This window comes from Hydra vulgaris, chromosome 13, assembly GCF_038396675.1.
Source record: "Hydra vulgaris chromosome 13, alternate assembly HydraT2T_AEP".
Taxonomy (NCBI): domain Eukaryota; kingdom Metazoa; phylum Cnidaria; class Hydrozoa; order Anthoathecata; family Hydridae; genus Hydra; species Hydra vulgaris.
In genome coordinates, this window is record NC_088932.1 from 13,384,033 (window position 1) to 13,404,213 (window position 20,181).

General features: G+C 28.6%; 1 protein-coding gene across 2 annotated transcripts; it reads right to left on the reverse strand.

Annotated features, from left to right (window-relative positions):
* Window positions 1-5,528: 5,528 nt before the first annotated feature.
* On the reverse strand, window positions 5,529-18,421 carry LOC100202940 (SURP and G-patch domain-containing protein 1). Of its 2 annotated transcripts, none has more exons than XM_065816625.1 (7): window positions 17,984-18,421; window positions 17,022-17,142; window positions 12,408-12,753; window positions 10,373-10,541; window positions 6,004-6,256; window positions 5,781-5,910; window positions 5,529-5,608 (listed from the first exon to the last, which is right to left on the reverse strand). In XM_065816625.1, the coding sequence occupies exons 1-7, from the start codon at window positions 18,393-18,395 to the stop codon at window positions 5,579-5,581; spliced, it is 1,461 nt and encodes a 486-aa protein (XP_065672697.1). In that variant the 5' UTR covers window positions 18,396-18,421; the 3' UTR covers window positions 5,529-5,578. The 2 variants fall into 2 exon arrangements, with proteins under 2 accessions (XP_065672697.1, XP_065672698.1); XM_065816626.1 differs by having other exon boundaries at window positions 17,022-17,194; window positions 17,984-18,124.
* Window positions 18,422-20,181: the final 1,760 nt, after the last annotated feature.

A 20,181-nucleotide genomic window follows, 5' to 3' on the forward strand; every position in this document is an offset into this window, starting at 1 on the left:
TGAAGATTGTTTAAGTAATTGTAAAACATCTGAAGGAAATGCTTTATGATTTGTTTGGTGTGATGTTGATTTACGCAATGATGAAATAACAGGATCACTGGAAACTAGGAGTCTATTGATAAGATCAGTATTTGTTGCTTTTCTGGATGTTTTTGAAATTTTCGGCTGAAATTTTCGCGATAAGATTTAAAGTCTTTATTTCTAGCCTCTTGAGCTTCCTCTGACATAAGTCCGATGGGTAATGTAAGGCTTTTAATTATGTCATGTCCATGTATCAATACTTTGGGAACTGATTGAGCCATGTAATACCATGGATAAAGAGACACATATAGTCTAAAAGTGTCAAAACAATAATCCTTGAACTTTAAGCAGTCTATTTCATATCCTGAAGAGAGCGTTACCAAGATAATGTAAAATCTGAATATAAGGTTTTGGTCAATACCCAGAATTTCAGCTGTTTGTTCATATGCTGCAAAAGCACGCCTTGAGGTATTGCCATCATTACTTGTTCCAGAACCACCACTTTTAGGGAAATCAACAACAAGTCCCATTTTGTTCATAAAATCAGTCTGAATCTTTTGTTTAGCTACAGATGCCTTTTCTTTGTGTTCTTTAGATCTTGCTTGCCACTTTCTTGTTTCTTTTTTATATGCAATGTGCAATAACATCTCAAAAAATCGAATCCATGCATGAAGACTGGAAAGACCATATTTGAACTCTCTGTTAGTATAATCTATATTAAGGATATCAAGACTATTCATATTTTTTGGAGAGACACCACACACTGAACAGCATTGGTATGAGTTATTTTTTTCAGATAATATTGTTTGAACCTTCCCATCAATCATTGTAAGTTCAATAATACAATTCACTTCAATAGAAGATCCGCAAACCTCTAATAAAATCATACCCAAGCTTTCTATCTCACTTTTAATGTACTGATCTTCTTCAATCACAGATTCCTTGGATTCCATTTTGTATGCAAATCTTATGGATCTACAATAGGCTGTGGAGGACGACTTTTGATTTCTCCAAATAGGCACCTTGCTGTTGTTAAATCCAGTCAAATCCAATGGGACAAGACAAGTAATAAATAATGATTCTTCACGCTTTAAATCTCTGTTAATGTCGGGTTCTGATAAAACTTGTTTATAAATGCTTTGGCCAGTAGCACCATCAAAACCAGCCTTACACGTTAGTGTCATTGTTTTTATTGCTTTGTCGTTCAATATCAAGTGCCTTAGCACAGGTTCCTGAACTGCACAGATTCTTTGCAAAGTATGAGTCATTAAATCTTTTAAAGGAACTGAAGCTGAATAGTCCTCCACTGTCATGTTTGCAGGATAACATTTCAATTTTGCATCTCTGACATCATTGTAAGCGGGGTAGATGTTATATTCTTTCTCCAAGGCTCCGCTTCTAATCAATTGATAGGAAGCTTTTGTCAGACTTGCATCAATTATTAAAGCCAGTGCTTCGTCTGCTGAATATTTAGTTGCTTTATCTGTATTTGATATATTTAAAACATTCTCGGCAGCAGTAACAACAGATTCATCTCTAAATTTTTTATTAGCAGCAAAAAATAATTCATTGGATGAATGAGATTCAATTAAACAAGATACACGCCGTTTTTTAGTTTTATTAGAACTATTATCAAATGCAACTGGTTTTCGACCACGTCTACTTGCTGTTGGTTCATTGTCTTTTTTTCTGACAATTAAATATTCATTAAGCCAGTTCACAAACTTCTTTTCAAAATTTTTCACAGTATAGTTTGCAGATTTCCACTTTTTTTTATACAAGTAAACAAATCGTTGAACAGCATGTCTAAAATCAACGTCTTTAAAATCAGCAAATTTTGGCTGAATAAATTTTAATATATCTTCAGTAATATTTTGTTTTGAAATACTAAGATTGTTTTTTTGGAGAAAATTATGAATGTCTAAGTTTAACAAAACCATATCTAAATAATTATTGTAACAAGTATTTTGTATTTAAAAGTAAAATGTTATAATATATATGCCGCCTGGACTACTAATACTTGTTAGTAATTAAGTTACTACAAGTGTTAGTAATTAAAATTAAAAGTAATTAAATTACTGTCAGTGTTAGTAATTAAATTACTAACAACTACCAAAAATATGTTGTTGCTATGTTATGCAAAGTAAGGTATCCATAGTAACCAAAAAAAGTTAACCTCATAAGAATTCTAAATCTCATTTTAATACATACCCCCAATATTGTGTATTTAGCGCAAGTAAAATACTGTTAAAACAACGTTAATGTAAAAATGAGTTGTTGCTATGCAAAATTTAGTACCATAACAACCAAGTTAAAACATACATAAAATCTGAACGGGGGTTTAAGGGGACGAGCAATCAATTAAAACTCGATTGAAGCATCATATAGCTCAAATAAATATAAGACAACACATGGCAAATTGTGGTAATTATTAGTTATTGTGCGGCAAAAAATAAGTTTCTTAAGAAATTTTTTTTTTTAATCTGTGATTTTCAAAGTATAACTGAGATAACATGCTATGACAAATTTATTTCACACATTGGTTTTTCTTATCTCTAAATACTCTAGAATAACATGTACTAATTTTTTGTTTCAAAAACGTAGATGTAATTGAAGTATAACACAACGTTGATGTCACCGTTAATTACTTATTTATAATTTTTTTATTTTATCTCAATATTCAAATCCTTAGAGTCCTGGTAACTAAGGGATTTAATATAAATAAATTATCAATAGATTTCTCCTAATACATGTAGATACTAAAATTAAATAGGTTTTCAAGATTAGACAACTAAAATTTTTCCCATTTTGTCCACCTACTGGCCCACTGTGCAACGCTTTGTTTAATCCGTTGTTACCCGCTTTAGAAACAAGTTAAACCATAAAAAAGCCATAAAAAACTTTGCTAGTCAACTCTTTTAAGTGCAAAGTAGTAGTCTGCAACGACTCCTTGTTAATTAATTTAGTACGACGCCTTTATTGACGTAATTCATCTTTTGTTTCGTTAAGCATTGATTTAAAAATATGTTGCCACGCGTTTGAGAAACTTAAAAAAAAGCAGCAAAGAAATTTTAAGTTATGGTAAAAGGTTAGGAGTAGGTCGGTTGACAGAAAATGTTATTAACACATTCCAAAATTACTATGGCAAAGCAATAAGACAGAACATTAGTAGTTTATATGCAATGAAAAAGTGTTCCAGCTGTTCTTTCTCACTGTTCTGAAAGTTATGACAATGAAACACGCCATCAATTTTGTTTGCGCACAAAAGATTCTTGGTGCAAACTCCAGGCTAATAAAGTAACTGGAAAAAAAAACATACAAAGAAAATATTTGTATTCCTGCTGCTGTTCGAGATTTTATAATACCAATATTTATAGACCTTGAAAGTGATATTCTTTCAGAAAAGTGTTTTCACGGTAAAACAAAAAATCCTAATGAATCCTTGAATCAATTGATTTGGAAGCGGTGTCCTAAAGGTGTATTTGTTGAAAGAACTACTATATGAGTTGGAGTAGCATCAGCTGTCCTATACTTTAATAATGGATTACAATTTTTAGAGCCGTTATTTGATAAGCTTGAAATAACAGATGGTTGCAATCTACATAACTTTTGTCTTACAAATGACTCTAAGCGCATTTCTAAAGCAGAAAAACAATGCACAAGTATAGTGAAATTAAGACGCAAGAAACTAAGAGCTATGCAAAAAGATTTTAGTGATCAAAACGAAACATTAGAAAGCGCAGTTTACGGTGGGGAGTTTTGAACAATTTTTTTGTTTATATTTTTAAATTGAGTCTTCCTCAAAATCATGTTTTATAGCCTGGCGACAGATTTTTTTCAAACCGATAACCGATTTGATCTAAAATTTGGCACACTTGTTTGTAACACATGTATTTGCAACCTCTACCTAGAATTATGTTTACAGCTAATTACGTATTTCTACTTTTGTCAGTGGTTTCGGGTTCTCAAATAACACCCAAACTTCCAAATATTTTGACTTTTTGACCAAAAATCCAAAGCTTTTAGTGTATGTTGTAATTGCATAAGTAAAGGATCACAAGCCAAAATTTTAGTTGAAATTTATTTACGGTGGCTGAAAAAACCATGACGTCAGTTATTGATTTTTAGGCTTCTGTCTATCAATATTTATGCGCATAATTAATTTTTTTTTTAAATTTTTTATCATGTTATGCACCACTAAAAATTGAAAAAAAAGTTGATATGCAAGATTTTTTTAATGGTATACTACCACCTTAAGTTTTTCAATTATTTTTTTGCAAAAAGACTTTCTATTAGTGAAAGCATTTTGAACGAAACCTAAAAGAAAAATAAAAAATATTAATAAAATAAAACTGCAAGTGGTCGTCTGCACCTTTAAAGCCCAAAAACAACGAAGTTGTTGAAGTCTTTGGTGCATTTTATCGACTTCAATAATTAAATAATTTCGGAATTTAATTAACAGAAAATATTTATATCAAAAATGAACATTTAACATAAAGGAGTTAATAAAAAAAAATTTGGTATTACTTTTAAACCCGTGGGGTACCCTTAAAAAACATTTACGAAAACCATTAAAAAAAAAGGAAAAAAAGAATCAAAAAATAAAAAACTGAAGGAAAATATTTTTAATAAAATTGTTTGACGGACTTAAAAGTAAAAATGAAATTTAGTTTACAAAAAAATAGTACTTTACGTACACACAATATTTAACAACTAATAACATCGTATAATATAACATAAATCGTAGCAACTTTAAAAAGTTATAAGCTTTGTCATTCATGCTAACCTCCACCTTTTTAAAGCATATTATTTTGCAAAGTTCAAATGTCTATTGACACAATTGAACTTTGCACAAATATTACAAATTAAAATAAAAAACAGATGCCAATTAATTTTACTTATAAATATTAAGATCTATTTACTCATTTAGTTATTTGAGTAAACTTATCTCAAGTTCTTACTACAAGAAATATTTATTTGCGTCAATTGAAATACTAAACTTTACTCAATAAATATCATATGTGTTAATAAGTAATAGTATATAATACAATTTTTTTAAAACTGAAATCAGTTTAAAGCAAATAATTTTAAGTTTTTGCGAGATAAAACCCTTTGATAGAGTTTGATAGATGAAAACTATATTTTGATAAATCGCAAAACTCGAAAATCAAGTGTGACTAATTTATCTTTAACCAACATCAGGATTATACAAATCATTTTTAAAAATGTTTTATTAAATACAATGTTCTAAACAAAAACCAAAAGAAGAATTTCTTTTAATATACGATAAGTAGAAAAAAAAAAAAAAAACTTCGTTGTGGTTTCATATTAAATACACACTCTCGCACGCATACACATTTGACTTATCGTATGTGTGTGTGTGTGTGTGTATATATATATATATATATATATATATATATATATATATATATATATATATATATATATATATATATATATATATATATATATATATTAACATTAAAAGGGAAAATATACACAGGTTAATTTGATTTTCATCCTCATTTTATCAGAAGTTAAACTGCAGAACTGCAGTCTACGAGTAATAAGGTCGCCGAGGGTTATTCTAAAGTATAACAAAAAAAACAACATAAAAACACATAAAAATAAAATATATATTTTGAAGTTGAACGGTTATTGTTAATAATAACGTTTTTATTAAAAAAAACATTAAAAAACATAGTAAAAATAGAATTTAATACATTAAGTTAATTTAAATAACCGATTAAAAAACATACCAGTGGATTAGGCCTGAATTTATATGCAAGCATCATTCTCTTTCTATAAACTTCAAAATCGTCATCGTCTTGTTGGACTTCATGCACTTTCTCGACACCTATTCCAGACTGGTCAAAAGATACTTTACCTCTAAACAAAATTTCGATGAAGCATATTTTAAAAATGTGCTCTCAAAACACATAATTAAAACTTAAAAATTCAAAAAAAACTATTTTGATATACTTATTTATTGGTTGAACAATTCCGTCTCCTTTTGATCCCAGGCCCTCTCCTTCTTTCCATCCAGCTTTTTGCAACATCTTAAAACCTATATTATCTTCTTGTATTTTATACTTTGCATAATCCGAAAAATCAGCTTCTCTGCCTTCTTTCACTGCTTTGACTTTTTCAAGAAACTTTTCAAGCTCTTCAGGTGGAAGGAAATCAGAGAGATGATGTTTACCCTTGGCGTTCTCTGTGAGATCTCTGGCCCATTCTAATAAAAATAGAACATAAAAAAATAATTACATATCCTAAAATATAGAACCAATCAATAAATAATATTTAAGAAAAACATCGTTTTATCACGATTTTTTGACATATATACATGACACATACATATTAACATTTACGTGTTCTTGAGATGTCTTTATTTAACTCATGTTTAAATTTATATTTATGTTGACCCAGGATTTTTGAAGTAGTGTTGCTAATTTTTTTGAGTAAATTGTAACTTACATCAATGTCACCATTATTGGCCAAGTGAGTCTCCTTGGATTCTGGTGCAAAAAGTCCCTAATGATAATTCTTTTTACTCCATCTGCTGCATTGTCTGCTGCTCTATATTTATGGCAGATGTACTTGAAAACTGGCAGCTTGCAACAGGGATCGTAGACAAAGTTCAAACTGGTGATCATTAGTGTCGCCAACCTCAGGGCTGCCTTGATGTCATTTGCCATCACAGTCCTCCTATTTTAGACATTGCATAAATCACAAGTCTTTGCAGCTGGCTTTACAAACAATGGCCAAACAATTCATATTCAAACTTGACAACATCTAGGTATTCTTACAAGCCAGCAAGCTTATTTTCTGAGCTGCACAATGACGTAATTTGGTAGAATAATTTCATCATTGCCACTTTTCAAAAATTTCATCCAAAAAGAAAGACGTCAAGTTGACAATAGGTGCGTTAGCAAACTAATGCAACACTAATGCTGCTTCTTCAAAGTTTTAAAATCAAATTGCACACATCTGAGATAACTTTGATAACGCAGGAAAATTTGATTTTCTGAAAGATTTATTTTTCTTTCACTTCATTTTCAGCAAATGAAAAAACTTAAACAATTTCTAAATTTAAATAGTAGTGGAGTAGAGCTTTAGATTTCTTTTTGGTAACGACCGTAGTCCACTATCAAATTTTCTTAGCGCTTTTGCAACTCCACTACCAAATGAAAAGTCTGCATATAGTGGAGTAGCAGACTGAGTTGCGCTGCCGTCTAGCTCTGGGAATTAACTTGAAATTTGATACATGGATGGCCTTTCACACGACAATTTTGATTTTTTTAAAGCACCATAACTACATTTAAGTTGAATAATCAGCACACATAAGTACATTTAATTTGAATAATTAAGACACAACTACATTTAGGTAGACACATATATACATTTATATAGACACATAATTTGGATTGTTTTTAACTACCAAACTTTCACTTCTGAAGGGAAAATTTTTTTTTGTCTTTTCTAAATATAATCTTTTATAGCCTGCATAAAAATAATTTTTAATTTACTTCTTACAAAATTATCTTTACTTAAAGATAGATACTCTTGCATCACAAATTTAAACAAACATTGCAGAGACATGATAACTTTTTCTTGCATTTTGTTTGAACTTACATTTTTAGATAATCATCAAGTAATAAACACAGTTATGATTTTATTAACAAAAAAGCTCACTTTTTTTAGTTAGTTTAGATATTTGATGAAACGTTGGGATTCAAAGCCAGAATTAAAAAAAGTATTTTTGGTTGTGGTGGGTGATGCTGTAAATCTTTGAGCTTGATTTTTGTCTGAAATAATCAGATTTTGCTTTAATGATCTATGATTGCCTGATGACATACTATTAGACATTTACAACCATTTTTGGGCTTTCTGTTGTATCTTTCAATTATGTTTGAGAAAGTTGAACAAGACCTTAAATTTTTTGAAATCAATCTCAGTAAAGCTTTAGGATTTATATGTCTCATATTTGTGCACTTTGATTTTTCAAACTATGGCATTTTTTTTAAACCACTTATCAGATTGTAATAAAACTTTCAGTTATGTTAATAAGTAGATAATTTTTCTTTAATATTATGTATTAAATTAATATTCTTATGTGTTGAAATTAAAAAAAAAAAAAGTGTTAAAACATTCAACACCCCAGCTTTATCAGAAAAAGAGAGAAAAAACAAAAAATAATGAAATAAATGGAATTTTATTTACTGTAATTAAGTCTGTCATATCTAAATAGTACTTTCCAAAGCCCAATGCCTCATTCAATGTATGTACTTAAACATCTGCCAATAGTTCTTTTAATATAATAACACCTATGATGTTTAGAACAAAGCTAAATAAGCTTAAGATATTTGTGTATGGATATAAGGCATATAAATAAGCTTTGCTGACTTTATTTCCCCGACTAAAATCCATCGGGTTTTTCTCTCTCAAAAATAAGAAAAAATTAAAGATTAATGAATAAAAGTTACCACTGCCCCAATCCAAACCTTTAGTTAATGTAGCAGCAAATCACTTGCATGTTCTTCCTATATCAGTTAGTGCATGTACCAAAGTGCTCACAGCTCCCTAAATCAGTATGATGCCAGATTTGTCAACTTAGAAAATGTAGCCAGTACTTATCATGTCATATTTGGATCTCACATACAATATGCTGGCCAGATCCGGGGATAAACAAAAAATCAATCTTAAAAATTATTTCCTCACTACAAAATAAAGCCATTAAAATCAACCACTTTCAGAATGACCATTTCAACAATGTTTCTTAGTTATAAATTATCACAGGTTTTAAAACTTCATGACAACATCAAACTTATGAATTGCACCTTTGTATGGGATTACTTGCATGGTAGACTGCTTTCTTCTCTAAAACCAAACACTTCTATCTCCTTAGATCCTCATCATGAAAAATATATTTGTTGAACACAGTTGAACAATAATATAGGGCAAAAACTCTATAAAGCATCAATGTACATCAATGCATGAGTGGAACAATCTCCTCCACTCCATCAAAACTGAAGATCCAAATTTAAGATCTGTTTTTTTAAGAAAATTAAACAAAGCTATCTTAACAGCTATACATAAAATAAAAGAGTATTATTACCATAGTTACCATACTCAATGTTTATACTAGATTTAATTAATATTTCCATATTTAGAATTTATTATATTTATATTTATTGGTATTTATATTAAATATTTAGTTAGTATTAGTATTTTTTCTTCATCCCATTATCTTCAACTCTAATTCGATAATTTTTCTCTTAACTCGATAAAACTTTATTTTTTTTCATTATTCATACTAATAATCTTTATTTTCTTCTACCATTATTCATACTATTAACCTTTATTATTTATTTTCTTCAACCATTATTCATACTATTAACCTTTATTATTTATTTTCTTCTACCATTGTTCATACTATTAACCTTTATTATTTATTTTCTTCAACCATTATTCATACTATTAATCTTTATTATTTATTTTCTTCTACCATTATTCATACTATTAATCTTTATTATTTATTTTCTTCTGCCATTATTCATACTATTAATCTTTATTATTTATTTTCTTCTACCATTATTCATACTATTAACCTTTATTATTTATTATTTCATTATTTTAATCAGTTATTATTATTTTTATAATTATTATTATCTATTGTCAGTATTATACGTACTTACTTTTATTAGTTTTAGTATTATTATTAGTATTATTTGGCTTTAGTATTATTTATTATTATATAAATGACTTTAATTTTTGTTACTTTGGTTGCTGCGTTTGTCTGTTGCATTATTATTATTATTAGTTTTTTTTTACTACAAGGTCTCTGCTTTGAATTAGTCTTGTACTATTTGCATTGTCCCTTCACAAAATTATTATTGTAATATTTATACTATATTGTAAACAGTATTTATTTTTGTTAAAAATATATTGATTGAATATTGCTAATCTATATACAATTAATTTTGCATACTTATGTATTTTGTACTATTTAGACTAAGTTTTAATCTTTTATTCTAAATTTAAATTTTTTTCCACAATCCAATGTCATAAATAAACATTTGTTGTTATAGAAAAAAAAAAAAAATTACACAAAAAAACATAAAATTTTTCTTTTGATTTTTAAAGTCAAACTATGTACTAAAGCCTCCGGAAATGGCTTATTTAGTATGACATTTTTAATGTTTCATGTATGTATGTATATACGTATGTACGTATGTATGTATGTATGTATGTATGTATGTATGTATGTATGTATGTATGTATGTATGCATTGTGTGTACATATGCTCATATAAAACTACTAACTTATCTGCATTTAAATTATTTCTTACCAAGTGTTTTCATCATTTCTTGATGACGCTTTTTATGTTCCCATGTTCCACCTTCTGTTTCTTCATCAGAATCATATTCATATTTTGGCTTATTTGATTCTCTTGTTTTTGATGCTTCCATAGCAAGTAAAACTTGTTGCTGAATGACCTTTTCGTATATTGAATTCATCTGAAAAAAGTGTTACAAAATATATCATTATCTTTTGACTAGAAAAGATAACTTACAATTTGACAACATGTCAAATTGTGCATTATTGCAATGTTAGAGAAATTTGTAATGTTGCAGTAATTTGCAATGTTGCAGTATTTTGTAATAATGCAGTAATTTGTAATGTTGCAGTAATTTATGTTACAGTAATTTGTAATGTTGTGGTAATTTGCCACCATGCTGTTCAAGAACTATCATTACACTTGAACTCAATAGTCTCCCACATTTATTGTTTTCAAAAATCTTTGAAAATAATGCAAATATGGTATTGTGCATTTATTCACATAAATTTGTGCACTACATATTTAATAGCATAAAAATCTATTACTTAAAAATATATTAAAAAACTTGTGCTAACTAACGAACATAAACCAAAACTAGTATTTTACAAGTCTTAGCATAGCATAAAGGATAAACCGTTTTTCTGAAAAAATTTCATCTCCAACAAGGCTGCAAGCAACCACAACTTAGTTTTATTTTTTAAACTTATTTCTACATCTCTAATATCCAAAGCATTGCTGTTTGAGAAAAAAACTAGATGAAAGTTTCTGAGCATGAAAGAAAAGTTACAGTAAAAGAATGCAGCTTTGTTGAATGACAAGTCACAAAAGAATTAGTTTGGGTGGTTGAACAAAAGATGACGGCAAACTTAAGCAGCAACCATAAAAATTTTTGTAAAAGATATAAAGAGATGCAACCTTAAAACAATGAGACAAATATTAAAACTTGGCGGCTAGGGCAAGTCTTTCAATTACAATGACTTTTTTGGACTTAAAAGAGAAAGAACGTCATTACAAAAACCAGTCCAAATATGATAACAGTATTCCATAGAAGGACAAATATTTAGATATTCAGAGATAGAGAATCAGGAGTAAGAAAACAGAAAGCTTGATAAAGAGATAAAAAGAGGCGCTCTTTGCAGATTATTTGGATTCCATGTGACACCAGTAATGCAAGATAATTTAAAAAGATCTAAAAAAAAAGAACTCAGAAAAAGAATTGCCATCAAAATAGGGATATCAGAAACTTATTTAGGATTATTGTGACTATGGTTAGCAGTAAACAATTGAGTTTGGTTTAGGTTAAAAATTTTATTGAAATAGAAAAAGGGCTAGCAAAAACACAATACTTCTGCTAAAAATATTAGGAACATTTAGGCTTAAAAACATTTCTTAAAAATTGTTAAAGGTCTAAAAAATATATGCTGTAATTTTAAAATCAACCAATATAAAACTTTTCCTAAGTTTAAGCTAAGGGGAAGGAAGGGGGGGGGGAGGGGAGGGAAGAAGGTTAACTTTAAAGAAATATTTATTTAAAGATCGTTTTCAATAGCATAAAGTTTATATTCTAAAAAATAGATTTTTTTTTTCAGTAACGTAAGGCATGGGATTGATATTCAGACAAACATGGCACAGAAACAATAGAAATTTTTAAAAACCCAAGTGGTTGTGGGATTGATATTTTCATCATAATTTCAAGATCTGAAAAGTTTTGAAGACTAGAAGTATTTCCAGATATTACAACCTGCGATCACTTAATTCATGCCTTGTTGTTATTATAACTTATTGTTTTAATACAACCTATAAACTTGAATTTATTAGTCTATAAAGTAATTACAATAATTATTGATTACATACATGTACTAAAAAATATGTTTTGACAAGAGTTATTGACAACAAAAAACTTTTGTTGTCAAAAACTTTTGTAAAAAAATGTAACAGATTAAAAGTTAAATTTATGATTCAAAAAATAAATTTTTTTGTTTAATTAGTGATAATAACTAATACAATAATGTTATAATAATAAGTGATAATAATAAAAAGTCACCATTTTCTGTTCTTCTATAGCCTTGGCTCTTTTTTTTTCTTCTTCTGTATCAATTATAGGAGCTCCTCCCAATAGAGCAGCTGCTTTTGCCCTTATAAGAGCTTTAACTTTTTCAAATTCAGATTCAGAGTTTATTTGTGACATAGAGGTAGCTGGAGAAGTAGTAATTTGACTGACTGGTAAAGTTGTTACTAATGAGTTTGGATTACCATCAGAATCATCCCAACGCCTTTTGCGAGCTGAACTGGAGGGTGCCGTAGATGGTATAGTGCAAAGTTCATTCATTATCTTCTTAACTTGAGCTTTAAAGAACTTTGCTACTTGATGTGTCGGATCATACAGAAAACTAAAATTTTAAAAACACAAATCATTTAAAAAATCATTTTATCAACAAAAAAAAAAATATATATACAGAAATAAAAATCCCTATCCCCTCTCCTTTTATTTTTTATTCTTAACATGATAATACTAATTTTTTTAGCTGCTTTTATTTATCTAATGAATACATTTTAATACATATAAATTTAATTTATTATTTAATATTACTTTGAAAGTCATTATTTGTATGGGCATACAAATAATCTCACAAAAATACTTATTTGTATGCAAAAAATAATTTATTATTTTAATTTTTAACATAGTAATTTATTGGCATAGAGCTGTAGACGGTTAGGGTGAGGGCTCAACCCTTATAGAAAACCAATTTTTGAATTTTGATGTTTTATTTGAATGTTGTTTTATGTTTTAACTATTATTGTTGTTTAATAATAAGCTTTAGCAATAAGTTAGTATCGTGGTGCAAGCATTAGATATTAACATTATAGAATCTAATGCTAATGTATATTAACTATTATTGTTGATTAGTAATTATTATATTACTATTTTATTTAATAATTATGTTAGTATTAGTTATTTTTTCATTGATGATCGGCTATATCATTGACTGATAAAGCTGTAGACACAAGAGAGTCAACATTAATGTACTAATATTCAACAATAATAGTCAACAATAATAGTCAACTCCAATTTAAGTTAAATTGCAATAGCCACAGTTGAGTGAACATCAACTGAGGGTTTAAGTTTTAGGTTAGGCACTCTTTTAATCAATAGATTAGATTTTCTAGATTTAAAACTTAAAAGAAATAATGTAGCATAACAAAATTGATTACACCCCCTCACCCCTTTAACAGATAGTCACAAAATCGCTAACCCCCTCCCCTTAACATTTGACTTAATTTGTGGACAACTCCTTAAGACAATCTTAATATAGGGTTAGCTAAAAAGTAATGAGTAAATTTTCTTAAAATTCCTAGAAAGTTTTGGAAGCTTTATGAAGTTTTATTGATGTTATTCAAATATATATAGAGCTTTGAGATATATAGAGAGCGTGAAACAGCATATCAAGCCACCAAAAATTATTTTAAAATTAATAAAATTATATTTGAATTGATTTTTTTACAATTGAAATAAAAGGTTTGTATTTGAAACTGAACGTTAGTTTTTGCCATTTTATTTTAATTATTTTAGTAGGAATTATTATTTAATTTAGAACTTAGTTAAAATGTTCATTTTTACGCATTTATTTGAACTGTTTTGCTTACAATTTAAATGTTTGTTTTACCATTTTTATTACTATTATTTTATAATGAATTTGAATAGAACGTTCATTTTTCTGTTTATATTTTATTCAGAATATAAACAACTTTGTCGTTTTTAATTTATTTGAAATATCAAATGAAGTTAAGTTTTAAAATTCTAAGGAGAGCAAAACATTGCCAACCTCAGACAATGTCAGGTCGACCAACCCTAATTCTGAGTGCTGCGCAAATGGAATTATAAAGACAGTCATATCCAAGCATGCTTATCTTCAATTATAAAGGATGCAATTTAGTTTGACATTTGATGACTGGACATTAATTAAAAAAGGAGCTACCATAATGCAGAAAGTGGGAAATTTAATGAAGTGTGATAAACAGTTTTGCTTTGGAATTCAACTTTGCATTTTGGCATTTTGTACAAAAATTAATGATTTCTAGTAAAATAAGCTTAAAAGGAATTTAAATTACAAGAATAGCAGTGATGGCAACAATTGTGATGATAACAGCACTAATAATGATGCAAACGTAACCAATGATGATGAAAGAGACCTTTCCGGCTGGCTTCAAGTTGTGATGAGGGTGAAATGATTAAATATACAGTAGACAAATTTAGTAAAACATTTCCATTAGTGCTTGACTTCAAGTCCAAATCGACTATGATTGGTCAATCAGCAAATTGGCCAATCAAGATCAATCAGCTAATTGACCAACCAACTTGAACGGTTGATCAGCAAAATGATGATTTTCCAAATGACCTGATTTTCCAAAATTGATAGCTGATACAGAATTTTTAGCTGAAATAATTTCAGCTGTTAGTGCATATCTTATGCCATTAATATTTTTTTCCTGATGGCAAGTTGCCCTGCTTTGCAAGTAAATATCCATATTTCTAATTTAAAACCATTTAGACACATAGTTATTCAAATATTCCAAATAGTTCACAGAATTAAAGGTCTCATTTTGTTGCAAAAGGTGTAAATATATATACACAGGCTTTGAGTAAATAAGTGCACCAACTATGAATAGCCTGTCTAAAATAGACTTAAGGAGCTATGCAGGTTGCCAGACCTAATTTTCTTGCGCAGAAAACATATTATTATGTTTTAATGATTTTTGATATTTTCACTGAACTTTTACATTGTTCCTTCTTCATTCTAGGGATTTTTTTTTTTTAAATAAAAATAAAAACAGCTATGCATTTCAAAAAAAAAAAACTCTCTGATTCATTTAAAATTAGTTTTTATACTTTTATTTTAGCACAAAATCAGTAATAGATCTGTTTTCGAAACATACTCTGTGCTAAACTTATCACAAAAGCTATCAGTGCTTGATACCTTCATGCAGGGATGCGGTCCCAAAAGTACTCCGGCTTTATAACTTTATTTTTTTTATGGTTTCTAATGTCCAGAAGCTCTAAACATGTTGGTCGATTAATAATCTGTTATAAGAAAAAAAGTTATGATATTTAATGACATGGAACTTATTATATTTAAGCCCAGAGTTCTGGAGTCCAGGACTCCGGGTGCAAAAATTGATTGTTCTTCTGACCTATAAGTCTTGATTTTTTCCCCATATCCTGGATACCAAAAACTAAAAAGTAATCTTTTTGTGACTTTCAAATCCGGAGTCCTTTTTAGGACTCCGCTTCCCTTCCTTCATGAGATCCATACACAATCTTTGCATTAGAGATGTGCCGGAACCAGTTTATGCTGTCCCCGATTCTGGGTACGCGACAGAAAATATTAAAAAGTATAAACCCATATTAAAAAGTTAGAATAAAAGTTTGTGAAATCTCTAGCACTGAACTGTTTTGACAAAATAACGGTGGTTAATTTGCCCCAATTAAGTTTGCCTAAATATATCAAGTTTCTTTTTAATAAACAACTATATTTACACACAAGGTCACAAATTCAAATTATTCACACTAATGTGTAAACTTGATGCCCGTAAATATTATTTTTCCTCAGGTTTGTTAATATTTGCAATAACTTGCCATATAAAGACATTAATGCCAAAAACATTAAGCGCTTTAAAATTAAAGTTAACTCTACCAACTTCAAAAAATTCTCTCACACAATAAAAAGAAGCTATTTAAACATCCAGTTAAATCAGTTTCCTTTTTGCAATATAATCTGATTGTTTTGCAATATTATATTTAAAAAAATATTTTAAGTAAGACATCTATATCGAGTAAATAGGGCTTTTTGGTTATCAACTCCATAACACTCTTAGACTTATATCAAGAGGTTTATTGTATTAAGTTTAAACTAAAAGCAATCCTGTTAATATTATTTTAACACAATTTTAAGTACCTTTAAAATTGGTGCCAGGTATTGTGATGAAATGCCCAAGTTCGGGTACCCGGTTAAACAGCTGAATTACTGGGTACCCGGCACATCACAGTCTAAATATTCTAAATGATGGATTAATACACTGAAAGTTTCTTAAGATACAACTTTTTACTGATGAATGAGATTGCAGATATGTGGCAATAGCAATTAACGACTTTCTCATTGCACATACGATAAATGAAAAATTCAATGAGAATGATAAAACTGAGAATTTGAAGACCAGAAATACTTCCAGATATTGCAATATGTAATCACTTAATTTGCCCCATGCTTACACATAGTACATTTGATAAAACTAACCACAGTTAAGTAAAACAGGGTCGCTTACATCTCTGCATTCCTAATAAATGTGCTTAGCCCAAGCATATAAAAAAATGTGATTTAAAACTTCCGCATATTCAGGAAAAATAACCATAATTTAGGACATTTCAGAAAAGACTTTATCAGGAATTTAAGGACTTTCAAAACATGTGGAAAGCTAGAATACTTGAAAGAAAATTTTCAAAATTTTTTTTTGGAGACACTCAAAACCCTGAAACTTCATATGGGTTTCTTATATTATCAAAAAAAAAGTTGTAGAAACTCTCTTGATGTTACCTATCAAGTAAAACATTTAAAAACTAGTTCTTACATTATGTTTTATAATACTATTAACAAAAATTAACCTGTATCTTGGGTCTTTCTGATACTGAATTTTTGCTTTGGCTTCTGCATCAGGTCCATCTCTTGCAACTTTTTGAGCCAACTCCTCAGCGAGAGCATATTCACTTGATATACATTCCTTGGCTAAATAAGAACTCATAAAGACCTTTCATCACGCTCAGGTAGCATAGAAGGGCTTCAAGAGAATAACGGAAGTATAACATAATAATTTTTAATTCAATGATTTTTTTTTTGAATGGATTTTTTCTTTTGCAATAAGTAAAAACTTGTTTTAATGCATGTTGCATTAAACCTTTTCTTTTCACTCAGCTATTAACACTTAAACTTTTACAAAAGAAACAACAAGGTTGCTTTAAGTAAATGAGAACAAAAAGGCTGCTTTAAACAAATGAGAACAAACATCGACTTAAAAATAAAGTTTTAAGACCATTTTGTTTTGTATCATTATTTCATAACAGTCATACTAACTTTTAAGAAATTTGAAACAGTTTTAAAACTTTTAGAGGTTCGTGTGTTTTTATATTATATGAATATAAATAAAAATTATTAAAGAATATTATTAAAGCTATTGAAAAGTTTAAATTCACCAGCATATAGGGCCTTATAAAACTACTGACAATGCTTTAGAGGATCCTTAGGAAAAAAAACACACACACGCCTTTAAAGGTTATAGATCAATGTTATTAAAAATTACAATTGTTATAAAAATATTATAAATTTTAAATACAGCCTATCTAGAAAATAAATAGAAAAAAGATATACAATATGTTGACAGTGTATTATCTATTAAATTAACTTAAACAATCTTTCAAATTTAAGTATCATAAAAATGGCATTTTAGCAAATATTTTAAGTGCTAGTTTCCTTTTGCTTAAAGCTGATTAATTGCATAAATATTATTAAAATATCAAACTAAAATAATAGAAAAAACAAGTTTTTAATATAGACAAAAAAATTACTGTACCTTCTTCTTTAAATATTGGTGCAAGTTTAGACGGCTCATATTGTCCTTTACTCAGTGTAGTAAAAGATGAGCTTTGTCCTTCTGTTTTAATTATGGATTTCATAGTTGAAGAGGTAGATGAATTAGAATTCGATGTTGAAGATTTGGGTTGATTTTGCATTGCTTTAAATCTCTCTAAAAAACTTCCATCATTTGCAAATGGAACAGTTATTCCATTTTCAGATTTTATAAATGATACATTAGGAGACTGGGACTGAGCAGTTCCCAGTGGGTTTACAACAGTATCTCCCTTTTTACGAGCAAGAATCTCAGCTTTTTTTTTTTCTAAAAATGATGCATGGTCATACTTTTCTTGCTGGAAAGATGCCATTTGCAAATAATGTGCATATATTAGTTTAAATGTCTTAAACATAAAGTAAATAATATATTTAAATGAAAAAGTAAACAACAGTACATTAAAAAAAATAATAAACTAAATTACTGTAAAATCATAAATAAAAACATAAACAGCCCTACTTTTACCAACAGGGTACTATATTGTTGCTACAATTTAAAACAGAAAATCATAAAACCAAAATCAATTACAGAACAACTTCTAAAGGTTTACAACAAGCCTTTGTTGTTTATGAGTTTTTATAATTTTTTTTTTTTAGTTTTAATGTATCTCCTTAAGGTCATGAAAGCCACTACAGTCAAGGAGGCTTTAATTGTGTTTATAACTCTCCCCTAACGCTATAATTTCGAAAAATGAACCTAAACAAACAAGGTCGCTGCACAGAGAAACAAGTTGACTAGTACGCAGTACTACCAGGGACATGATGGAGATTGAACTCAGAACTTCTCGCTTATGATGCGAGCGCTCTACCACTACCACATTATAAACTATATCACTACATACATATAATTGTTGTTTTAGTTATGCTACATATGTGTTATTTTAGTTATGCAAAAGTGATTTGTCTAAAGATAATTTAACAAAATGTATTTTGGATAATTCTGTAGTAATGCGGCGTAAAATAGTTCTATTTTTTTGCTTGTTGCGCTCTTGTCAGTGGAGCCTTTTTAAACGTTAGGAATTTTAATTGAAATGATAAAAGAAAAAAGATTGCTGCCCCATGCCAAACCCTCAGTCCATGTAGCAGCACTTCCTTGTAGCAGCAGGCTATAAGATAGTTGATGTATGTACTGAAGCCAATAAATATTCCTTATGTTTATATTAAAAAGTCACCACTTTGAGCATATCTTGCAACAAGCGAAAAAATAAAACTATTTTACGCCGCTTAACTGCAGATTTACCACGAAGATATAACCAACTGTGAGTACTTTTTTTAAAACAGCCAAAACCTAATAGTATCTGTTATTTACAACTTTAAGCCAACCTTGTTTCTAGTATTACAACAATAGTAAGAATGAAAATAGGCACAAAGTCCATAGATAAAAATATAGAATAAATAAAAAGTGCACAACAATCCACAAAAACCCATTACTTGGACAGATATATATGTATATATATATATATATATATATATATATATATATATATATATATATATATATATATATATATATATATATATATATACTGTATACAATAAGCATATATTGAGTAGCAATACGCAACAACACCATGTGCAATAAAATAATGTGATTCAACTTAATTTTCTTCTAACAGGAGTTTTTGATAAGCTATAAATATTTTCCAGATTCCATTTTTTAGACTGGAATGTAAGCATTTGAGGGTCGATTTCAACCATATTAAGTTTTTTGGGATGGTGTAATCTGTTTACTACTGTTACCTACAATCTTTTTGACAATCTTCATCTGAGAAAATGCATCAAGTTTAAATAGGGGTTTGGCTTGATCGCTTTTTCTTCAACTAAGGCAGAGATATTTCTTATAAATTTGTGTTAGTACTATAGTAGAATAAAGTCAAAATAAAACGCACGAAGTCTCTTTATGCTGCTTGGTATGCACACGCTATTCCTATAATCATTAAAAATTTTCTAGTAAGGAGAAAACATGCCAAACCATACTCTATGTATATTTTTTTGAAAATTATTAAAACCATGCAATTTTCCTCTATAGTTAAAAAAAACTTTTAATGAACGATTTAAAATCTCAAGTTTCTTTGTAATTTCTCAAAGTAACTAATAACAAATCATTAATATATTTTTATATCAATTTTAAAAATCTAAACA

Excerpts from the sequence above, each read along its gene's own strand:
- LOC100202940 (XM_065816625.1), bottom strand. The coding sequence starts at position 18,395 with ATGTTTAAGACATTTAAACTAATATATGCACATTATTTGCAAATGGCA. Across the intron at positions 17,143-17,983 it reads ACCAATATTTAAAGAAGAAG|CCAAGGAATGTATATCAAGT; the intron begins GTACAGTAATTT and ends GTTCTTATTTAG. Across the intron at positions 10,542-12,407 it reads CTATAGAAGAACAGAAAATG|ATGAATTCAATATACGAAAA; the intron begins GTGACTTTTTAT and ends CACTTTTTTCAG.